This window comes from Mycteria americana, chromosome 6 (genome assembly GCF_035582795.1).
Source record: "Mycteria americana isolate JAX WOST 10 ecotype Jacksonville Zoo and Gardens chromosome 6, USCA_MyAme_1.0, whole genome shotgun sequence".
In the NCBI taxonomy this organism is placed as follows: Eukaryota; Metazoa; Chordata; class Aves; order Ciconiiformes; family Ciconiidae; genus Mycteria; species Mycteria americana.
The window spans coordinates 13,855,167-13,879,996 of record NC_134370.1 but is presented as its reverse complement, the minus strand read 5'-3'; the positions used below and the strand labels follow the sequence as shown (position 1 = coordinate 13,879,996).

At 43.1% G+C, this 24,830-nt stretch overlaps 1 protein-coding gene across 1 annotated transcript in view; it reads left to right on the top strand.

The window, feature by feature from the left end:
* The window catches only part of SORCS3 (sortilin related VPS10 domain containing receptor 3), a 323,256-nt gene extending 298,909 nt beyond the window's left edge, over window positions 1–24,347 (top strand). Inside the window, exons 20-27 of the mRNA XM_075504060.1 lie at window positions 6,014–6,147; window positions 10,197–10,320; window positions 13,022–13,134; window positions 14,994–15,125; window positions 17,037–17,136; window positions 19,268–19,373; window positions 23,509–23,669; window positions 24,276–24,347. Of these exons, the coding sequence (XP_075360175.1) occupies window positions 6,014–6,147; window positions 10,197–10,320; window positions 13,022–13,134; window positions 14,994–15,125; window positions 17,037–17,136; window positions 19,268–19,373; window positions 23,509–23,669; window positions 24,276–24,340 (935 nt within the window). The 3' untranslated portion in view covers window positions 24,341–24,347. The remainder of the gene's footprint in view (window positions 1–6,013; window positions 6,148–10,196; window positions 10,321–13,021; window positions 13,135–14,993; window positions 15,126–17,036; window positions 17,137–19,267; window positions 19,374–23,508; window positions 23,670–24,275) is intronic.
* Window positions 24,348–24,830: the final 483 nt, after the last annotated feature.

Sequence of the window (24,830 nt, the reverse complement as noted above, 5' to 3'; positions counted from 1 at the left end):
CTTGAAGCTCAAAGGTACAGACAAAAATGCCTGCTATATAAATCATCCTTATTATACCATCTGTCTGGTGCTGGAATCTTGTGTCTCGTCCCACTCGGTGGGTTGCGAGAGGGGTGAATCTTTTCGATTCCCCGACTGAGTGCCGACAAAAGCCGATCTCTGCTTGGCAGAGCCGTGTGGTCGGCAGAGTCACGACAATGACCCAGAGGAACAGTCTGGCCAGCAACTTTATTAACTGGCGAATTCCACAAATGGACAAACTTAATGAACTGACGAGTTTAACAAATGAACAAAGGCGATTTGGCAATGGAGCTATTTTCCGGGCAACCCGATCCCAAACTTGTATATATATTGGAAGAGCAGAGGAAGAGAGAAGCAAGAAAAGGAAAGGAGAAGAGAGGAGGAAAGAGAAAGAAAAAGTATCACCACCCTTGGATCCCGCGATGACGATGACAGATGTGGCAATCCTCTGGTGGTGGGCGTGCGCGCGCTTCCCTTGGTGGGGGGTAGGGTATGTCTTTTATAAGATAATCTCTGCCTCCAGGTACGGCCCTTCAGGACTTACATGGTTCTTGTTCTAGAAGGTTCTCAGTCTTCTACGCAGGCGCTGGGGGAGGGGGGTGGTTGCGAGGGGTCTCTCGGGCAGTCGCAAGCCCCTTCCTCAGATCAACTCTGTGTGACCTCTGGCCACACATGGTCAGGTCCGGCAGAACCTGGAACCACGCATCCTCCGACGCGCTCTCCACGTCCCGCTCTCACTCTCCCCCACCCCTCACTATCCCCCACCCCGTGCTCGCCGACCTGCTGTCGCCATGCAAATAGTGCCTCAAGTCGCCACAATGTTTGAGACATTAACTCTTTCAGTCTCTCACATCCTGTGCTGAAAAAAAGGAGAAAGAAGGTCCTTGGCTTCAAGCAACAGTAGCTTTCTACCCGGCAGCTTTATCAGTGGTCAGTCAACTTTTCACCTTTCTGGAATCTGCTGTCAACCTGCTCATCCCTTCATTTTAGGGGCAGTGAAGATATTAGTATTTTTCTCTTACATGCACTGTCACAAAATATTTTGGGCAACCTGTTATTCTTGGGAACCCAGAGTACTTGCTATGGGCAGATTTCAGCAGTGACTTGCTGGTAGAGACCCCTTTGGAAAGGGGAAAGGGGAAACAAAAAAGAACAAGTTCTTAGGAGCCAAAAGAAAGAATAGTGTCCCATTGTGCTTGGAGCTGGATGTTCTGGTGGTACAAGAACAGGTCTTGCTCTCCAAAATCCTTGTAATCCAAGTAGATGGAGAAGTGATTAATGTCCCCATTTCATGTTTAAAAAGCTGAGAGGTAGCACAAGAAAATTGTTTCACTTAAAATCAGCAAATTTCCTACTTCCCAGAAATAATGCCTTATCCAAGAAAAAACAACTCACTCCTTTCTTATTTCATCCTTTCCTTCTGACAGTGATAGTTTATCAGTTTGCTGTGTTTTAAAAGGTACCATCCAGAAAGACCCAGTACTGCTGTCTTATGTGCAGCAGTTACCAGCTGAAATCCATAGAATCATAGAATTGTTTAGATTGGAAAAGACCTTTAAGATCATCAAGTCCAACCATTAACCTAGCACTGCCAAGTCCACCACTAAACCATGTCCCTAAGCACCATGTCTACATGTCTTTCAAATACCTCCAGGGATGGTGACTCAACTGCTTCCCTGGGCAGCCTGTTCCAGTGCTTGACAACCCTTTCAGTGAAGAATTTTTTCCTAATATCCAATCTAAACCTCCCCTGGTGCAAATTGAGTCCCTTTCCTCTTGTCCTATGGCTTTTTACTTGGGAGAAGAGACCAACACCCACCTCACTACAACCTCCTTTCAGGTAGTTGTAGAGAGCAATAAGGTCTCCCCTGAGCCTCCTTTTCTCCAGGCTAAACAACCCCAGTTCCCTCAGCTGCTCCTCATAAGACTTCTGCTCTAGACCCTTCCCCAGCTTCGTTGCCCTTCTCTGGACACGCTCCAGCACCTCAATGTCTCTCTTGTAGTGAGGGGCCCAAAACTGAACACAGTATTCGAGGTGCGGCCTCACCAGTGCTGAGTACAGGAGCACGATCACTTCCCTAGTCCTGCTGGCCATGCTATTTTTGATACAAGCCAGGATGCTATTGGCCTTCTTGGCCACCTGGGCACACTGCTGGCTCATGTTCAGCTGGCTGTCGACCACCATTCCCAGGTCCTTTTCTGCCTGGCAGCTTTCCAGCCACTCTTCCCCAAGCCTGTAGTGTTGCATGAGGTTGTTGTGACCCAAGTGCAGGACCTTGCACTTAGCCTTGTTGAACCCCATACAGCTGGCCTCAGGCCATTGATCCAGCCTGTCCAGGTCCCTCTGCAGAGCCTTCCTCCCCTCAAGCAGATCAACACTCCCGCACAACTTGGTGTTGCCTGCAAACTTACTGAGGGTGCACTCAATCCCCTCGTCCAGATCATTGATAAAGATATTAAACAGAACTGGCCCCAGTACTGAGCCCTGGGGAACACCACTTGTGACCGGCTGCCAACTGGATTTAACTCCATTCACCACCACTCTTTGGGCCTGGCCATCCAGCCAGTTTTTTTACCCAGTGAAGAGTACACCTATCCAAGGCGTGGGCAACCATTTTCTCCAGAAGAATGCTGTGGGAAACAGTGTCAAAGGCTTTACTAAAGTCTAGGTAGACAACATCCACAGCCTTTCCCTCATCCACTAAGCGGTTCACCTTGTCATAAGGAGAGATCACATTAATCAAGCAGGACCTGCCTTTCATAAACCCATGCTGACTGGGCCTGATCCCCTGGTTATCCTGTACATGCCATGTGATCCCACTCAAGATGATCTGCTCCATAACCTTCCCTGGCACCAAGGTCAGGCTGACAGGCCTGTAGTTCCCTGGATCCTCCTTCTGGCCCTTCTTATAGATGGGCATCACATTTGCTAACTTCCAGTCAATTGGGACCTCCCCAGTTAGCCATGACTGCTGATAAAGGATTGAAAGTGGCTTGGCGAGCACTTCCATCAGCTCCCTCAGTACTCTTGGGTGGATCCCATCCGGCCCATAGACTTGTGTGTGTCTAAGTGGTGTAGCAGGTCGCTAACCATTTCCCCTTGGATTATGGGGGCTTCATTCTGCTCCCCGTCCCTGTCTTCCAGCACAGGGGGCTGGGTACCTGGAGAACAACTGGTCTTACTATTAAAGACTGAGACAAAGTAGGCATTAAGTACCTCAGCCTTTTCCTCATCCTTTGTCACTGTGTTTCCCCCCGCGTCCAATAAAGGAGGGAGATTATCCTTTACCCTGCTTTTATTGCTAATGTATTTATAGAAATATTTTTATTGTCTTTTATGGCAGTAGCCAGATGAAGTTCTAGTTGGGCTTTGGCCTTCTAATTTTCTTCCTGCATAACCTCACGACATCTTTGTAGTCCTCCTGCCCCTTCTTCGAAAGGTCATAACTTTGCCTGCCCCTTCTTCCAAAGGTCCTTGCCTGCCCCTTCTTCCAAAGGTCATAACTTTCCTCTTTTTCCTGAGTTCCAGCCAAAGCTCTCTGTTCAGCCAGGCTGGTCTTCTTCCTCACCGGCTCATCTTTTGGCACATGGGGATGGCCTGCTCCTGTGCCTTTAAGATTTCCTTCTTGAAGAATGTCCAGCCTTCCTGGGCTCCTTTGCCCTTCAGGACTGCTTCCCAGGGGACTCTGTCAACCAGTCTCCTAAACAGGTCAGAGTCTGCCCTCCCGAAGTCCAAGGTGGCAGTTCTGCTGAACCCCCTCCTTACTTCTCCAAGAATCAAAAACTCTATCATTTTGTGATCACTGTGCCCAAGACAGCCTCCAACCGTCACATCACCCACAAGTCCTTCTCTGTTCACAAACAACAAGTCCAGCGGGGTGCCTTCTCTAATTGGCTCACTCACCAGCTGTGTCAGGAATTTATCTTCCACACACTCCAGGAACCTCCTAGGCTGTTTCCTCTCTGCTGTATTGTATTTCCAGCAGATATCTGGTAAGCTGAAGTCCCCACGAGAACAAGGGCTAGCGATTGTGAGGCTTCTCCCAGCTGCTTATAGAATATTTCGTCTGCCTCTTCACCCTGATGGGATGGTCTATAACAGACTCCCACCATGATATCTGCCTTGTTGGCCTTCCCCCTGATTCTTACCCATAAACGCTCAACCCTATCGTCACCATCATTAAACTCTAGACAATCAAAACACTCCCTAACATACAGGGCTACCCCACTGCCTCTCCTTCCTTGCCTATCCCTTCTGAAGAGCTTGTAGCCATCCATTGCAGCACTCCAATTGTGCGAGTCATCCCACCATGTTTTTGTGATGGCACGAAAACTATATCAAACTATGATATAGTTTTCGTGCTGCACAATGGCTTCCAGCTCCTCAGGTTTGTTGCCCATGCTGCGTGCATTGGTGTAGATGCACTTCATTTGGGCTATTGAACTCGCCACCTTTTTGGGGGAAGAAGCCCTAATTCCTTTGTGACCATTCTCAGGCACTTCCGTGGGTTCTAACATGTTCATAACCTTTGCATCTTTGCTGCCACATGGATCTCCATCCCCTACTTCCACTGAGACAGCGGACCAAAGGACCTCTCTAGCACGCGGTCCCTCAAACATTGGTGTGCTGCCCTCAGGCTTATCTCTAGCGAGCCTGGTTTTATCCCTTTCCCCCTTCAAATCTAGTTTAAAGCTCTTTCAATGAGCCCTGCTAACTCCTGTGCAAAGATCCTTTTCCTGCTTTGAGACAGGTGTACCCCATCTGTCACCAGCAGGCCTGGTGTCACGTAGAGTGACCCATGATCAAAAAACCCAAAATTCTGCTAGTGACACCAGGCTCGGAACCAGGTATTGTTCTGCTGGCTCTTCCTGTTTCTTCCCTCATCATTTCCTGTAACTGGAAGGATAGAGGAGAACACTGCTTGTGCTCCTGATCCTTTAACCAGTCATCCCAAGGCCCTGAAGTCTCTCTTGATTGCCCTTGGACTTCTAGTTGCAACTTCATTGCTGTCTACCTGAAAAATCAGTAATGGATAGTAATCTGAGGGGCATACCAGGGTAGGCACCCTGTAAATTCAGTATCAATAAAAACTAAAAATTAAGCAAGAAGGAAAACAATGGAGATGATAGTAAAAGCTTTAAACAAACTAACAAACAAAACCTCAGTATTTTCTACACATGCTGTTTTTTCTGGAGAGGAACGGGCTTCTTAATTCTGAACTTCATGCACTGGACTTATTCCGGACATTTGCATTTATTAGATACATATTTGTGTTGATACTTTGTTATTTTTTAAGTCTCTCAGAAACAAGTTCTTCTGAGTGCTAAATGCTTTGATATGCCAATGCACACATCTTTCAAGTAGTTCCTGCCTTTTTGCTAGTGGTAACTGACTCCCCAAAGACTTCTCAAGGTCAGGCCAAAGTCAAAAAGATACCAAGTATTTCCAAAATTATGAATCTTTCTTTTGGATACCTTCTAAAGAACTGTCAGGGAGTATTTAATCAAGTCACAAATGCCTAATATATAATCAGATTTAAATCATCTTGGCTAAAATGATTTTTCCACAAATCTTGGTAGTGGATCTATTTTCAGGAAAACACATTCTTTCTCTCTTGTGTCCTATCCCTCAAGCTTTCAGTAGCAGCTTGCCCTATCCAGTGCAAAGCCAGTTCATTGTTCTCCCTCAAAGTGCATTTAAAAAATTCTTCTAAACACAGTGCTGACCCTGTCTGAAATTAGCACTTTGGAAAATGTGCATTTCTGGCTTCCCTAGAATTAAGAGTGAGAAAAAAATGTGTGATTTTATGTTTATTAATCTTGTATCTTTTTCTTTTGCTTATTGACTCCTGAAATTGTCTTGTATTGCTATAATAGAGTCGCTGCTGACATGAGACATTTGATTTATTTAAAGGAAAGATCCTTGCTGTTCACAACTGTGCAGGGAGGATTTAACTCAAAGCCTCTAATAATGAATTATCTCTTCCCCCAGGTCCAGTGGAGCACGTCCACCTGAGTGTCCCCTTTGTCGCCATCAGAAATAAGGATGTCAACATTTCTGCAGTAGTTTGGCCCAGCCAGGCAGGCACGCTTACCTACTTCTGGTGGTTTGGTAACAGCACCAAGGTACAGCTGCCCTTTGGTTCATTTTTACTTCCTAAGCTTGTTGCACTAGACAGGGAACTCTCTCAGCCCTAATAAAAACTTCTTGCCTTTGCTTGTTTTGTGTTTTAGTTTTTCCCTTATCTAAAAAGGGTTGTCATTATCTGAACTTCAACCTTTGTGAGTTTATTTTCTCCTGTCTTATGTTGTTCTTAGAAGTCATTACTTTTTTACATCTGGTTGTTATCAGCCCTACTGAGCTTTGAAGACTACTGTTATTACCAGCCTTCACTTGCAATTTAACTGAATTATACGCCACTATATATGGGATAATACTGGCTTTCAACACAGTGTTTAAAAACTGCTGGTGTTCAAATAACCATGGGGGTTTCCATTATGTACCAGTATGCAGTATATAATGCTGGATTCCAACACAATACTTTAAAGCTGTTGGTGTTCAAATAACCAGTTGTATCTAGAATTTCAATCTAGACTCTCAATGAATTGTTTGTGTCTGTCCATGACCATTGTTCACAATTTTGGATATATTAGAGACAGAGAGGTGAGACTTCTTTGTAGTGAATTTTCAAATGATTGGCAAAAGAGCTTTTTTATCAATAATTAAAGTAAGTGAAACTACAAGTTGCGGTCATGCTTTCAAATGGAGAGAGCAAGATTGCTTATTAGCTACAATTTTTATTGCAGGCTTTAGGAGTGAGACAGCTGACACACAGGCACTATCCTCCATTCTTACAATTGTGAAATGTACAGCCAATAATTTTGCAATGTGGTATCTGCTGTTATTTACAAAAGTAGTTTAAGTCACATCATTGTCTACATTATTGAGTTGCAATTGAAGGTGGGCATTGAGGTGTGATCACAGGAGAAAAAAAATGGGGATTTTACATAAAATATGGAACTTGAGATAAAAAATAGCAGGCACACAAGTATTTTAGTTTCTCTTTGACAAAGCTGCTTGTGTTTTAACCTCTTACCCTAGCTACCAAGAGTAGCAGGGAAAAAAAAACAGTAAATGCTGTGTCTACTGGGATTTTACGTCAAGTTAGGAAGCTTACTGTAAGAACTTACCTATTTTTGTGGAAGCATAATTGAGGCACCAGAAGAGCTCAGGAGCAAAAACCACTTACTATAACTTGGCAAGTTGCTGTGCCCTAGCTGAGCTGTGGCAACCACCCACATATCCACATGAGAAGTACCAGGTAATTCCACATAGTTTATACTGCACTGAAGGAGTGGGATGTAAAATCACATTACAGTTCATATACTTTTGGCTCCGTGCTTACACATGGACAGCCGTTAAAGTACATCTGAGGCAATTTAGGTACTGGTAACTTGATCATCTGCTTAAGCACTCCAGTGTACCCAAGTGTCAGAGTTTTCCTGCCATTGCTTTTGTCCTTAATATAGAAGTTGGTTGTGAATAGGGCCTTAAAAAAGATTTTTTGAAATAGAAAGTAATCTAGAAAAAGTAGAGCAAAGCAGTGGTGTTTGCTGAAGATGTCCATGCAGCTCTCATGGTGTTTGCACCTGGGCTGTAAATATGATGTTATCTGTTTTATCTTCTGGCTTAAATTTCAGACCCATAGGCAACAGAGTACAAGCAGATATGGATGTGTTTGGGATGGATGCTTTGGACATAGCTGTACATGGAGTAGCTGATCTTGATGATACCTTGAAGTGACTGTACATGTTGCTGAAATATATTGAGATGTGGATTAGCAAAGATGGTGCCACTTAGCTGTGGCCAAATCAAAGACCCAGAGCACCTTTCATTCTTTGCAAAGCATTATCTCCAGCTACCTCATGAAATGTACTTCAACTTCAACTCTGACAGAGGACAGGCAAAGGATATAGACATAACAGCAGCAGCCACCTTTAGTTTTCAGGACAACAGTCTGCATCACATCAAAATTCCTTCTGGGATGTTTAATGTACATGTCAGATCCTTCTCTGTGCCCACTCATGGGCAAACTGTGGTGCTCTTAGTACAGGTGGAAGGTGGAGACACTGATTTCTGTGTGAATTACAGGATGAGGTGTGTAATATTGTGCATAGTGACTGGTATTGTTAGGTGATATATTCTGGTTCCATGCTGAGGCATTGCAGCTTCTTTTCCTGTTCAGCCTGTAGGCATCCCAGGCAGAACCAGATGTGTCTTGTGTCACTGTGCAATCTCACTAAGGTGCTCTCTGTGCTGCTGCACAGGTGAATGTTGTCTTAGACTCAAATGACCTGGCTGAGGCTCTTCTGCTGCCCTCCCCACCCTGCTGGAACCGTTGTACTGAATTTCTACTGTGCTGATTTTTGCAGTGTACTCAAAGGCCAATTTGCTTGGATTAACACAGGTCCAGTTTAATAAATGTGTCCAGCTGTCTAATAGGTTTCAGCAAATGAACCTTAAACTACTTGATTTAATTTAGAGTTAGTTTCCAGGTCTTGGTGCTTGAATTAAAATTAAGGAGTTGGCTGAATGTTGAAAATCCATGATGGAGGTGAAATCATCCATGATAATGGAATGTCCAGCATACACACATACAAAAAGGAAAAATTGTAATTTTAAAGGCCAGATTGGTTCCTCTTATCTGCCTTTGCACAGAATCAAAACCTGTAACCTCCAGGAAGATTGCTAATATCATGCAGTTTGATATAGGCCCATTCTGCTTGTCCAGGATGTGTGCGTGTCTAACTATATGTTAGCTAGGCCTCCAGGGCTAGCAATAGCTGGCATCCTTGCTGACTTGGTCTGTGAGTCTCCTACGATCAAACAGAATTATTTTTTTTTTCTACTGCTTTTTCAGCTCATGGATGAGGCGGTAAAAGGAAGGTGGCATTCTGCAGGGAGGGAAATGTGTTTGCCAGCCTGGTGTATGCCAGTGGTAATTTTGATTTGGCTATGAAAATGGCATGTATGGCCACTGTTGTGAAATGCAGGCAAATTGGCAGTCTGATGGGATGAAGCATGAGAGCTGGAAGGTGAACGTTTAGGGGTTTTCCTCTGGAAACAAACTGGCAGTGTGGTGAAGGGACAATAGCAATGGCACAATGGTTTTATCTGTGTTCTTAGACCTCTAAGTGCTTTTGCAATGGAGGCTAGTATCACTATTTCCATTTTAATGGTTTAATCTAAACCAAGAGATTTGTCTATAGACCAGCTGTCAGATCAATGGCACTGCGAAGGCTAGACTTTTGATTTTCAATATGCAAATCTCTTTTCCCAAACATGGTGCACTTTTCTCATCTAGATGTGTACCAGTGTGAGAGTTTCCTGTGCACAGAGAAGAACTGTAGTGCTATCAAGGACATTTTTGTTTGAGAAGGTGCAGATAAAGCCAGCCTTCTCTGCCAGGGCTCTGAGGTGGCTAAATGCAGGTCAGCATTACTCTGGAAATGATTCAGCCACATTCAGACAGCAGTCTCGGCAGGTATTATGCCATGCTTTCAGCCTTGTTAGCATGGTTTGCCAGCTTATGGTTGGAGCTAGCTTACAGGCTCAAAGCATGGACAGGGCAAAGCTGGGTGCCCTCACTCTGTCCTGAGCAGAGTTGCTCTGAGATAGATAGAAGGATTTGTGCTCATAAGAGCAAGGGCTGGTCCTGAATCTGAACAATATGGATTGTTTGAAGAAGCATCTGCATCTTTGGTTTATATTCAAATGCTGGTTTGAGCTGGATGCTGTGTTTTGCACAGCTGATGTAGCAACTGTGCTGAGTGTGCATGCCTGTGCGTGTACAACACTGCATTCTGCAGCTCTAATTCTGCAATTGTTGACTGTGCTCGACTGAGATATTCATAGCATAATGGGTTGCAGTTCAGTGGAAGAATATTTCAGGAAGCATTTACTGAAGTGAGATAAAACTTTGCCAATGGGACAGTTCTCACTGGGTGGTGTTTGAGTCACATTTATGCCTTAGCAGGACATGCAAGCTTGAAGCACCATTTCTCTATCAGGGAGGAAGGATATCGTGGCCTGGTGGATTAGTCAGGTGCATGTTGTGATCCTGAGTTAATCTCATCCTGAATTTGAAATTACCATCTGTGTTTACCTCTTGCAGCCCCTCATCACCTTGGAGAGCAGCATCTCATACATCTTCGCCGTGGAGGGGATGAACACTGTCACTGTGCAGGTTTCTGCAGGCAACACCCTCATCCAAGACACCAAGGAGATCGCAGTGCATGGTACCCTCAGCCTTTTACAATCTGATCTCAGGGTGTATCTAAAGGTGAAGAACAGACAGTCACTGCTAAACCAAAATGAACTCTCTGAACTCCCTAGTGCCTGGCGGAACCTCTGAAGACAAACTGCAAACAAAGTATCTCAGATGTGTCATGATCACAAAATACAGAAGTGAATTGGATGGGGCAGCTAGCCAAATTTGTAAGCTCAGCACTGTAGTAAAGTGGCTGGTGTCTCCTTTGCCTGTTGGTGTGTCTGGGAACCCTGACTGGGAACTCCCAAAAGAAAAAACACTTAAGAGTCTGTAGCCAGACTGCCTTCCCTCTGCTTCCTATCTGTGGAAAGAAGTAGTCATAGTGCATCATTAAGGTGGCCTGAATACAGCTGGTGTTTATACAGTGACTGTATAAATGGCAGCGGTCTGGAAAACAGGGGGCAGAAATGACTCTGTTGTTGGTGTCTCTGCCCATCTTCCTTGCCACAGCTGGAAGCCTGAGTGTGTCCACTGGACTTCCCTGTGGGTAATGATTGGTATGTTCTTGCCATGTCTGTACGTCATGGGCTCAAAAAGCACCCTTTGGCAGACCACAGAGCTTACACAGTTTGGGGCTTGATAAAGGCCGAGTGGAAGGGCTCTCTCAGCAGTTTTGACCAGCTCTTTGAGATTTCTCCAAAGAATAATTTCCACCCTGGGCTAGTCTTCATTTTCCTTATCTAGTTATCAGCACCCAGCGTTTGAGGACAAGCTTTTCTTTGGATAGCAAGTTTTATTGAGAGACCTGGGCTTCAAATAATTTGGGTTGCACTGTGTAGTTGAACTATGTGTGTCTTGTTTCAGTAATTAAATATAAATAAATGTCCTGCTGGTGATTGGAAAGCTGTATGCTCAGATTTAACAACCAGCTAAATAGAAATGTATTGATTGCCTGGCTGTGAAATAAATGGTTTTAATAATTTGTTAATATGATTTAGTAATACCCAAACTCACTATTAGCAAATGTAAGTAACCCTCTACTTGACCATTTTAAGCATTGCAAAATGCAGTGTTTACTTCTGGGAAACTTGCATCTTTCCACTAGTTTCTGGAATAAACCTGAATCAAGTGTATCTGAGAGGTGTTCCCACAGGTGATCTCAGTCTTTGGTCCCAGTACATGCCACAAAGCACTCCTCATTCTCTGTTTTTAAACTCCTCGTGAGAAATTTTGCCATTCCATTTAAAAGATCCAAAGCTTTAGGCTTTATCACAAAGAGAAATCGATCCAGTTGGAATGTCCAAATAGTCCTATGCTGTGCCATGCTGCAGACTGACCTGGTCTAAGGAAGGAGTCCTTCCAGACCCCCAGTCTGGTGATCAGCCCAAGTCTGAGTACATAAACAAGTGACACCTTTGGTAAACATGTGCTCTGCTAAATCTGTATCCTAATCTGTGTCCTGTGTTAAGTTATTATGGCTCTAGGCAGAAAGGCATGATTTTCTGGTGTTAGCAGTGAAGATTTATTCAGGGTTTTCTCAAATTGTGATTAACAGATCAGAATTTACTCAAAAAATAAATTGTACATGGTACTGAGAGTTCAAAAGTCAAAGGCTTTATATATCAGGCTCTGGGTTAAGCCTTCAGAACTTGAGAGAGTTCCCCTGCTCTCTTTGGTGCTTGTTTTATTTAAAAATGTACTGCACCATCTAAAAAGAAAGAACAGATCTTGTAAAAGGTGCGATATAAATGCTGTGCTGGGACATCCCTGCTATTCTGTGGATTTCCTCATTTATACTCTGGCTGGTTTATCTTGATCTAAAACTGGTACCCTCTTACAAATGATTAATGGTATTTATTTGAAGCATCTGGAGATCCGGTGCTTCAAGGTGAAGCACAGCACATCTCCAAAAACAGAAAGCAGAGTCTTCTACCCTGAGAACTTATTTCTGTGTGTGATTCCCACCCTGGATCTGTGCCTCCCACTGGCCCAAATCCATTGTGCACAGTTGTCATAAAGATTCCAGGCTTGGTCTCTGGTGACACCAGAGGGAAGAGTTGGAATTGGAGAAAAATTTAAATTGTTCTGTATTTGAATTCTAGGAAGTTTTTCTTCCTCCCTGCAATCAGTCAATTAGGAAGTAATTTTAAAGTGTTTCATGAATAGCCATTGCTTGATTAGCCAGTCATTAGCACCACTGGGTTCTGATTTGTTGGGGTATTAACCACTCATGGCTTCCCTCCAGGAGAGCAAACAGATAATACCTGCTTTTGAAAACATTACTTACAGGAAGTGTTTGTTCTGCAGAGCACAATGCATGCAATTGCACAGACCTTCCAAATTTCAGCCAGATGCCGCCTTATTTACTGGTCAACTTCCTTGTAAGCAGAATCTGATGAAGTTGAGTGGCAAAATTACAAAGCCCAGAGGCATCATGAAGGGAAGGCATCCTCTCAACTCTCTCATTCTTGCTTCCATTTCTTCTGGGAAAAGCCACAAGTTGGCAATTAGGGCAAAATGTCCTTTATAAGAACCTTTATAAGAATTTTTTCCTTTCAAGCTTTCTGTCCTGCTTAGTGATAGCTAGCCCTTTTTCTTCCTTCAGCCTTTCCTCTCTCTCTTGCTTTAGGATAATTTAATTATGGTCTTCCTGTTGTCTTCTGCACCCTTGGCTGTACCCTGAACACTGCCCATTTAATCTTCTCGTAAATACTGTTTTTCTATTTCAGAGTATTTCCAATCTCAGCTCCTGTCATTTTCTCCCAACTTGGACTACCATAACCCTGACATCCCTGAATGGAGACAAGACATTGGCAAAGTCATCAAGAGAGCTCTAGCACAGGTGAGCATCTGTTTCCTCCTCTGTACTAACATTGACTAGGCTGTTAAAACGTGCACTTTTTCAACACACTAGCTTAAAAGAATGGGAAAGAACAGCAGTAATGAAGCTATCCTTTTAAATAGATAAAAAGCTTCTCAATATGCTGGATCTTTTTACAAAGGTAAACTATATTGGGAATTTTGTGGAAATATTATAATTACTTCTATTAATGTTTCTGTGGTGCTTTTTAGCTTTTAATATCCCTGAGGACTTTACAAATTCTAGATTGTAATAGTATCATTATTATTCTTATTTTGCCAAATTGATATTACAGTATCTACTGTTTTCTATTCTAAACATTTGGGTAGTGTTACTGTGTGTTGTTAAACAGCTGATCCACTTCATCCCAGAAGACAGACATTGTAGTATGTTGGATGCATGAGGAAGATATTTTTACCTCTTCCTGATACTCAGTCTTCTAATGCAGCTAAGTGTAGCAACTGGTGAACGTTATAAAGCTCTCCTTCCTTTCCAACTGGGGCAAAAAATGAGGATTCAGAGGGAAAATAAACTTACCTTTAAAATACAGGACAAAGAGAGACTTCTGTGGGTGGAAGATACTGAATTTTCCTTTGGGGTTAATTAGAATATGTAAACTAGCACTCATATGCTTGCAGGAAAGGGGACAGAATAATTTATGATATCAAATAGCCAGGGACTTTGGTTTGTGTGAAATCAGGAGATAGATTTAGGCAAGCTTTTGTGGTTTTTACGTTCTATCAAAAATGTATCTTGCTTTTTTTTTTTGCTTCAGCTACAGCTGTTCTTAGAAATGGAGGCTGATTGTTTTTACAGGGAAGGTACATTCCTACTCAGCTTTTCTCATCTGCAGCCCACTCAAAATTTGTAGTTATAAGAGTTTCCTTGATTGTTTTCCCATCCTGAGGAAACACGAAGTTCATTTGTTTAAACTGTTATTCCCTTTTACTGTATTCAAAGTCCAGCTTGCAGAAAAAGAAATTAATTAGGTTGTAACTATGAATGGTTACAGACAACAGTAGAAATCATGTAGAAGTGCTTGCTTGTAGATCCTTTTGTGACTATTTGGTTGCAGCCTGTGGTTTTTGCTTATAGGACGGATCATCAGGAATGGGCTTCCCTATTGACACTTTTCAGTACAGGAATGAGGCCAAGGAGCTTGAGGTGGGGTAGGACCAGGGAGCTAATGAGTCTCATATAGCAGAGAGTTTCTGAGGGAGGAGAGGCTTCCTGCCCTACTAAGGATGTACAGCTTGGATTTGAGGAGAGAAGGCAGTACCCTCAGTGGGCAGGTCATGCTGAAGACAGTTGTGAGAGTCAGGTGTGGAACTGACTCTTGGTTCAGCAAACTGAGCAGTTCCTAGTACAGCCCTCCTCATCAGCCCCAGTAGTAAAAAGTCTCCCACTGGAGACATTAAGTTATTCATGTATGGCAAAGTGGATCCCCATAACCTGATATAAGAAGGTGATTGCAGGCAATTTTCTTCATATGTCACTCTGAGCCAGACTCTCTGAATCTGATTTTGGGTCATTCTTTTGTAGCGAGAAGGACTATATGGAAAATTCAGATCTGGAGACATGGTAGGTTTGGATTTTGGGTTGAGACCTTTGGGCCCAGGGGTGTTGTCAAGCCTACATTTACTTCTAGAAACGAAGTAGAGTGAATCATTAGCAGAACCTCTATTTCTGACACAGCAAATGGGCAGAACAGCTCATGAGGACCACAACACCTACAGTGGAACTGGCAAATAACAATTTGATGGGAGCACAGTTTCCTGTAGTGAATGGAAACATCAGTAACAGAATAGCAGCTAGAAACCTCCTTTTTACTTTTCTTTTAGGTGACTGGTATCCCTGATGAACAGATCTTGGTAGCTGTATTTCCTGGGCTGCCTACTTCTGCTGAACTCTTCATACTGCCCCATAAAAACACAACAGAGAGGAGGAAAAGCAGTGAGGCTGATCTGGAGCAAGTAAGGAAAGAAGGATTCATGGAACATACATTCCTAGTATACCATTTGCAGATGGGGCCCTTAACTTGTGCAGCACTGGAAATGACTTACAATAAGTATGATGGAAGTGGGTGCATCCGGGACTCTGGCAGTACAGTTTCTGCCATTAAAGAAAATTATTTTTAGAGGAAAAATGAGCTTTTCTAATACCTCACCGAGATATGTCACAGTCTACCAGCACTGGTTCTTCCTAGATCAGTGGTGTGTCCTTATTACAGTAGTTATGGCCAAAGGAACCTTGAATATGTACTCCCTCTACACCCTGGAGGAATGCTAATAGACAGAGGCCAAAGCAGCAAGGTAATATACTGAGGTTTACTAAAAATAAATCAGGCTCTTCAGCTCGTATATCACTGGAACAAGATCTCTTTTTCCTGCTGCAGCGAATGGCGTGTGCAAACTATATTTGGAAGTTACAATATCCATCCATTTAGATAAATAGGTAATTACAGTGATGAATAGCAACAGTGATATGCAGGCAAGGGAAGAGCTAGGAACAACAGCACTAGTCTGCTGAAGCATTCATGCTAGAATTACCAAGTGATTAAATCAGCTCTATAAAGGCAAAGGAGTGAAGTACTGCTGGAAAGGCTGCTTAGCTCCAGCTAATGTTCTTGTATGCAGCATTTTTACTGCGTGCAAGCTATGTGTGAGCCCATCTCCAAGTAACTCTTGGAGGAGTAACTCTTCTGTGATCAAACATGAAATAATTCGGAGGACTGCTGAGTCCTGTGGAAGCTCTTGTCACCCACTGAGCAAAGTCAGTCCCTGCTGAGTAGTACATTTGTCCTAGGAAGCTAGCAAAGCTGGCCTCATAAATTTATGGTGGTGAGTGTGCAGAAGAGATGCATTGTGGTAGGAAGGTTTGGAAGGCTTTTTGGAAGAATTTTCCTCGAGTAATTTCCATCCTGTTCAGTAGGATCTACCCGTATTAGAATTTCCTCCGAGCAAGGTGTTGTGTCAATATTTCATATATCAGTATTGTGCAGACATCTTAGATTAGGTTTCTGACTAGCTGACCATGAGGCCTGAAGCTCTAGTGCTCTAATTTTATTTGATGGTATACTCAGTTGTACTTTGGCACCTGTTGTTGGCTTCTGCTTTGAGGAGCTCTGCCCTGAAGAGTAGGCCACCAGAACTACTCAGTAGCTGTGCCCTGGCCATCAGAACTACTCTAGGGAGACTAGGCATTAACAAACTCGGGCTCCAGTGTGGCATGCCACGTATGTGCTCTGAAGCAACCAAATAACACGTCATAGTGGGTTGCTGAGCCATAAGTAAACTTCAATCCAAGGCCCCTCTTCTAAAAGAAGGAGGAATATAGCAACTTTGCCATTAATCTTCAAAACTGGATGGTCTAATCCCCAACAGCCTATTTAAACAGGAGCTACATGAGTAGGATTGTCCTGAATCAATGTGAGTAAAGAAGTGCTACTAGGCTAGACTACCCAACTTAGTTCCATCATCCACCAATGAAAGGCCAATATGTGAGTGATTTCCAAGTGCATTAGATCAAACTCACAGGACATTGTGAAGGGTGAAAAGATCCTTAGTTCCTTTCCCTCCTCCCCTACCACCCAAAAAAGAAAAAAATTTGCTAACTTTCTTGGTTTGCTTCCCAGGAGAGGTATAGTAACATACCCCATGAGTCTCAAAAGTCCTGTAGGGAGACTTGCATGCAATAACACACAACTCCATCTAAAGCACATGTGCATATTTCTCTCCACTTCCTCAGTCTCTCACTTCCCTTCTCTTCCTGAAGCCAGTAAGAGATGTTAGTCACCATTCATAAGCTACATGCATTCCTCAATGTTCTCCAGAGCTTGTGGTCTTCTATATTGTAACTACCTGTAACTCTTATTATTTCATCAGGTGGTAGAAATCCTTTTTAATGCTCTCAACCAGAACCTGGTCCAGTTTGAACTGAAGCCTGGTGTTGAAGTCATTGTGTATGTTACTCAGTTAACATTAGGTGAGTGTGGAGTCAAATGCATAGCTGTGGTTCTCTTGAGGCTTCAGACAACTCCAGGACAACCAGTCTACATCAGAGCACTCACAGTTTGGTATGTGCTAGTGGGATATGTAGGACTGATTGTATTGAGACATTGTGGTAGAAGCAGGAAGTGTTAAAAATGGAATCCAGCAGTGGCATCTTCATGCACCAGTTTGTACAAGTATTAGAAGTACCTTTTAGGAGTTCCCTATGGCTTAATTAACTAGTGCATTGATGTTTTTCAAGTGCTTTAGAAAATCAGGTGAATTAAGCCCTCATTGGGCACCTGTGGAATTCAGTGGGAGTATTACTAACTTTCATGGATATTGGATCAAATCCTTATTGCAAAGGGCTTGTTAATGTTATGACTAGTCAAGAAGCTTTATAGGGGCAAAGTGCTCATGAAAAGAAGATCTAGATCCCTCTTACAGGGAATACGTGCCTGAATATTGACTTCTACAAGTTAGAACTTATTTAAATTTCAGTGTTACCTGTCTCCATTTTCACAGAGTAATGAATAGTCGCTTTAAGCTTCATCACCCCCTTTGCTTTAAACCACCCTAGTGTGAAGCTCTCAGCTACTGCTGAAAATTTTGGCCAGGCTAATGTGAAGCTCTCAGCTACTGCTGAGACAGTGATGACTACAGAGGAGATGATGGATTTATTTTTGCCCTTGCTTTTTATGACTGCCCTTGCAATTATCTGAAATGTGGGATCTTATGCATGTGACATTGCTGATAGCCTTTCTGAAAGATTGGGATTCGTGTCCCAGGAGAATACACTTCAGCTTCTTTTTACATGAGACTCACAGAGAGCCAAGAGCTGTGCTAAACCAAGGCTTGTGACCTATCCTACAGGTAATGCCTTTTTGCCTTCACTCTCTGACTGGTGTTTGGGGGTGAGAGTCAGACGTTAATAGAAGTAGGCTAGAATGAGTTAATATATAAAACTGGGAATGAGATCCAAATATCTGCAGTCTCCAGATTCAGAATCTGGGTTTGTTCTAGTAAGACACTGCAAAGTGTGGATTTAGCTTACAGTGCTCAGTGCTCAACTGTTCTTGCACACCGCCCCCCCCCCCCAGTGGGGGTGCTGCATTTTTTTCATGACCATTCCCATAATATTTTGCCTCAGGTGAAATAACAGTCAGTTCTTTTCCATGAAAGAGTCCATAGAAGTAGCAGAAGCAGAATACTGGCAGAATCAGACTCTTAGGTGTGAAAATTTGGCGATGGAACCAGAAGTGACTCTATTTGCATAGACTTTGTTCCCATCTTATGGGTGACAGAAAAAGAATAGAGAACAGTAAAAAACCAAAACCAAATATTTATGCAGAGTGAGAAACACTCAGCTGCTACTTATAATCATTTGAGCATCATTAGAGACTTCTCATCAGACTCTTGATTCTCAGCACAGTGCTAAGATGGTCTGCTTGGATGAGCTGTGGCAATAGCTGCATAAACAAGGTATAGTAATACACATTATTTAGCCCACCCAAAATGTCAAGGACAGATGGATCAAATCTCCAAAATGTTATAATGTAGTGTGTGCTTGGGTCCAGGATTATTACTTCCGGCTCCTCCACATTATGAAAACTGACTCAATTAAAAGGTCTGTAAGGTCCAATACAAGGATGAACCTTGAGACTTCTTACAAGACCAGATCCCTGTCACATGTGAGACAGACACATGTCCTTGGAAGATGGGAGTCATGCTGTTCATGGATGCTCTGAGGTAGCTTCTCCAAAGGGGAATAGACATGTATTAAGCCACACCTCACAAATTTCATTTCCACTCCGGTACCTGGAAAAGCCAGAAAAGAAATAGCCCAGAGCATTAACACAGGAGTGATCAGCCATTCAGCTAAGCATGGCTTGGTGTACCTTTTAACTAGGAGATGTAAGACTGCACTGTCTTGAAAAAGGAGCTTGGCTTTCAAAGGACAAGAGAGTCAATTTGTTTCTTAGTGATTGGTCTTACTGAAAACAGCATGCACCATGCAGTGGTGATAAAGCAGATGTGGCAAAGACAGAGTTGAGCTCATCTCTCTGGTAGTTATGTGTTCCCTAATAATATCTTGTAAATGTAATGCTCTGCCTTTCCTTCTGCAGCACCCCTTGTTGATTCCAGCACGGGTCATAGCAGTTCGGCAATGCTGATGTTGTTGTCTGTGGTGTTTGTAGGCTTGGCTGTTTTTTTAATCTACAAATTCAAGAGGTAAGTTGAGAAACTCTGGGGGATGGGAGGAGACACTGGGTGGTTTACAGGCAATCTAGGCAGAGCAGTGCCTGGATTGCAGATGTAGAGCAAGTTATGCTGGCCTAAGACTTAGACCAGTATAGTTCCCAATTTCTCATATATAGAGAGAAGACCATCTACTGCCCTTCCACCACAAACCCGGTGCTCTGAAAGCTCACCAAGAGCTCAGAAATCAAGCTGTGACCTGCTTCAGCAAATTTGTTCGAACCACAGACCAGAAATGGGAACCGTGTGTGCTTACTGCATACTGAGCTACGCAATGCAGACTTACTCAAAAATCACATGATGGATGTCTTCATACAGTCTATATCCATCTGGCCAACTGCCGTAGTGCAAGAGTGTCTCATTTGTATATTGCAAAGTGAATAGTTTAGTCTTGCAAAGCAACAGGTGTGATTATGTTAGGAGAGGGAAACTCAAAGCCAGAAAGGTTTGTGGTAAGCGTCCAAATGCCTTTGGGAATCTGCACTGAGATTTTCTTTGCCAGATGTTAATATAAAACTTTTGCTTCCAGGCAGTAGGCAGGATCTGTGGTGGCCCATGGCACTTTGCTGCTGCAAGCTATGAGACAAAATGTGGGATAAAAATGGCCTTTTTGCTAAAGGGCTGCCTTATGAGAATATATTTTAGGCAGATGGAGCTCCTTAGGAGGAACTTTGCATTCAGTACAGTACTTACTGTGTTAAAGTGTCTATGTGCCCAGATCCTGCTCAGTGGCAAAATATTGTATTGGAAGCATAAGCTGAATCTGACTTCAAAAAAAAAAAAAAAAATTCTGGATGTGAGTAGTTCCTCCAAATTGGGAAGCTAGAGTTTTCCTGTCCAGATTTCAGCTATACATTTCTCTCTCCAGCTTTTCTGCAGCCGAAGATAAGGCTAGTACTCTCTAATGATGTTAGTGGGATACAAACTATATTCAAAATGGAATGATAAGACAGGCATGTATCCTAGCCTCCAGGTTTAAAGCTCCCCTCATTTCTAACCTCTTGCATTAACCATTGTCAAAATCAGTGGGTGGCACTGCTTCTAGTGCTTGATCCTGTGCACATCAAGATCAGTTAGCAAGCTCCCGCTGACTTCAGTGGCCCAGGACAATTTCCAGAGCAATGTGTCAATCTGCTCAGGTGCAGATTTCCAGGCCTTCAGCGTGCCTTGCTTGTTGCAGTCTGAAACCCTCTCTCTGCTTCTGTGAGGTGGAATACAGCTTCCCAGGTGAATGGGGAATGGGACATGGGACTTGTTTAAGGCATTGCTTTAATAATGTGCTGGGAAGGCAGCTGGTGATTTCTCTCACTCCCAGATACAGGATGAGGACGGCAAAGAAGTTTCTCTGGGAGATGTGTCAAGATGTAGGTACAACCCTTTGTAAGATGTGCTTTCCTTTGTGTCTTGGTGAGATGGTTTCTTAGGTTTGGCCTAATGTCTTTGGCTCTGTGGTCAGGGATCAGTTATCAGGAAGAAGGATCTGTATATTCTGGCTGCCAGAGAGCAGTAAGGAGCTTGGTAATCCACTTTGCTTTGGCAGTCTCCAGGTCATGTTATGCTACTACAGCTCATAAAACTGACTCTTGTACTATTTAAGCATCCTGAGCCTTGAGCATAGCAGCTGTCAGCCTTGTGCTGTGCTCCAGGGCTGAGAAGACCCTGCCTTGTTAAAATCTGTCTGAAAATTCAATGCATTACAAATTGGGGGTGAGGGTGAAGGTGGTTAAAGCATCAGTTTTGCTTAGCCCAAAGCTCATCAACTTGCTGTCCCCTCTTACCTGCTCTGTCCCAAAGAGGACAAACCCTGGTTGAACAGAGAGCAACTTTTCAGCTCTCTCTAAAACCTCTGGCTCAATGGGTCAGAATTGAGAGCATGCAACAATTCTTAATGGAAAAAAGACATGAAAACAAAAGCTTTCCTCTAGCTCTGTGATGCAGAGGTCCATTAGCAATATGTACTTTTCTGATTAACGGCGATCCTAGCCTGAATACAGAACTGCTGCTTACAGGAAAAGGTTGTGGGGAGAGCATGGACCTGCATGAATTTTTAATTCTACAAATTTATAGAATCGGTGCTTTGCTGGTTTGCACACAGACTGCTTATTATGAGTCCATCAAGTTATAGACTCAGCAGGCATGTTAAACACTGCTGCCAGAGAGATGCTTGTTGAGGAGGTCCAGATGGAAAAGGAAGGAAAGGGGAAAAGTAGGAAAATAATCTGTAAAAAGGTTGTTTCTTTTCTGGGAGATTGAGCATACAGCAGGTCAATACTATGTGTGTATGGGTGGTGAGTAATAGTGGGGCAATGGAGCAGTCTGTGTGTATGTGTCCTGGGACAGGAGTGCAGGAGTGTGTGCGCGTGCGCTCAGAGATGTGCAGAGGGACATTATGGCCACCTGTGTCTGTGCTGGGAGCACAGCAGGACTAGGTATGTGTATATGGATGCACATATGTACCGCCATTTCAGTTTCTTTTTTCCGTAACTCTCTGAAGTACCTGGAGGCTCTCTGCCTCGCAGCTCTAAAGAGCTTTTCTCACCTTTCCTCTCAAAACTCAGAAGACTATCACTTCTCTACCATTGCATTGTTTGGAAGAGAAACTGTGTCTTCCAATATCACCAGGCATGTTATTGTGTCCACATCTCTACACACCTCCAGACGTATTCTGGGCACTTAAATCCTATGGGAATTCATTTGTCCTCTCTCACCCAATGTGTGCATTCCCTGTGTAGTGTTTATGTCTTCTTGTGATCTGTAAGGCATGTCTGAAGGTTAGAAAGAAAGGGTAAGAGAAAGGGAGGAGAACATGAGGTTTGTTACCTGCTGCTAAACATCCCAAATATGTCTTGACTTGCTGCTGGTTAAGAACAGAATGCCAAATCAAGCCAATAGCACAAGTTGTTTGAGGCCAGAACTTCACCAGAGTGAAATCAGCATAGATCTATTGAATTCATGAGAGTTGAGGCAATTTCCACTGCTTTCAATCTCTGACATACCCAACAGCGACAGGTTAGCATAAAGAGATGGCATTTTATATAGCCTCTTTTGAACACATCTTCTTTCTCTCTCCTGTGTGCTTTAAGAAACTGAAAAAATTATCTCAGTTTTCCTCATTTTAGCAGTGTGGACTGCATGGCACAGAGTTCTTTTAAGGGCATTAGAAAAAGCAGGCAGTCACCTTCCAACAGGCAACTACACACAGATAATCCTAGCAACCCCCACAATGCTTAACAAATTACTTTTCAGTTCTCTCATTTTAAACTTGCATTCCTACAGGGATTACTATCTAACTACCTGTCTAGGCCTATCTAACTACCTGTCTAACTAACTGACTTTCAAGGATGTCGTTCTAGCAGTCCAAGTTAACTTCTCTTGGAAGAAGGAAGAAGACATAATCTCTTCACTTTCTTGGCTTCCTGAGCAGCAAGGGAAAATAAGTCCCTGCAAACTTGTATGATCTGTAGCAAGGCAGCCTGTTTTTGTAATGAAATGGTAACAAATAGACTTCGGGTAGGTGTTATGAGGTTCAAGTCCTTTCTGTAGTCTGAGGCAGGACCAATTCTTTATACCTTTTTCCGATGTGCCAATTCCTACTGAGTCAGTGTGGGCCTGTCAATAGAAACAAGCCTAGCAATTCTTTTGTCAGTTGATAGTAGTGCTCAAATTGACTTTTACTGTTGGTTTCCAATGCACTGCTGATCATGTAATAAATACTGAGAGAGCTGGCAATTGCAGCTGATTGTACTTAGTTGATTGCTGCTCTCTGATCTCGGTGCAATGTCCACTGTGTGCACAACTTCTCATATGAAAGGGCAGGGCCAGAACATTTAGGTTTACAGCTGGAGGAGCCTTTGGGCACAGGATAGGAAGGCAGCGGCCTGAGATTTGGGGTAGCTTTAGACTGGTGTTGGAACTAGTGGATGCTAATGGCACTTTCAGAGCTGAACATTACAGCGGTGCTTTTGTCATTCTGAGAGCTGATACTTTGCCTCACTGCCAGTGCTGTATTTGTGGGATTGGTCTCAGTTTAATTAGTCTGATTAATCAATGACATGCCAAGGATCCCTGTGTTACAAAATATAACCTCTCGTTTTCCTTTCCTGCACAGGAAAATCCCTTGGATTAACATCTATGCCCAAGTTCAGCATGACAAGGAGCAGGAAATGATTGGCTCTGTCAGCCAAAGTGAAAATGCCCCCAAAATCACTTTGAGTGAGTTCACAGACCCTGAGGAGCTGATGGACAAAGAGCTGGACACGCGAGTGATGGGTGAGAGACAGCCCTTGGCTAGAGCTTGTTTCACAGTCTGGGTGAAGATGTTAGTCATTGGGGAATTAGAAGAGTCGGTGGCTGTGACCCCAGATACAAGCAGAGCCTGAGGCACTGAGATAGGGAAAAAAATCTCTCTCTGCAACATAGTTACAGGGAGTTTTTCTTACAGTTTTTCAGCTTTTCTCACAGTGTTACATGACCAGGCTAGGAACCTGGAAAAAGCAATAGGTATATAGGAGTTTGTAATGGCTGTGGCTCACAGATATGCCTGCTCATGACCCTGTCTCTCCTGTGGAGGGGTCCCAAATTCCCTGAACCCTCAGAAGAATCAGCTGAGCCAAGCTTACCCTGTTGGTGTGCTATCATTACAAGTGAATATATCTCTAATAGCTTAATGAGTTTACTGCTGATCAGCTGAGCTGTATTAACAGGTTTTCTGCATGCTCCATGCTTATTGCAAATACAAAAAGGGATGTATTACTTTTAAGAACCTTTTCTGTCTTTACATGTACACAAGCACACCCTAAGAAGGAGTGGGAAGCAATATTGACCAAACTGTTAAAGCCACTGCACTGACTCTGTTCTCCATTTTCTCCTCCACAGGAAGCATCTCAACAATTGCCAACAGTGAAAGCACAAAGGAAATCCCCAACTGCACTAGTGTTTAATACTGAGAATCCACTTGGTCTACAACATTTCTGACTTTTTATTTGTAATTATTATTGTTATAATTATTATTATTATTATGAAAAAAGAAAGAGTTATATGTCATTATTATCATTTGGGAGGGGATGGGGTGGGCTTTTTCTGTTTACCAGGGCTGCATTCATAAATAGCAGGGATTCTTCATATTTAGGAAATACGCGTCAGATTAGAAAGAAAAAGGAAAGAATGAGTCAAGTGTGCAATGGGATTTGAATGCCAGCCTCCTGTTAAATACAGAATGGGAATTAAGTATTCAAATTCAACAGGTAGGTATAGTACCTTAGGCAACATGTTGTAGGTAAATTGTCCCTCTTCAGCCCTTTTCAAAATAAGTCATGAATAAGCTACTTCATCCTGCCAGAGGGCTCAGGCTGGGCTGTTGGACCAGGCTCTGCAACATGCCAAGAGCCTTTGCTTTCCAATGACATGCATGTCTCAGCTTTTTGCAGGATC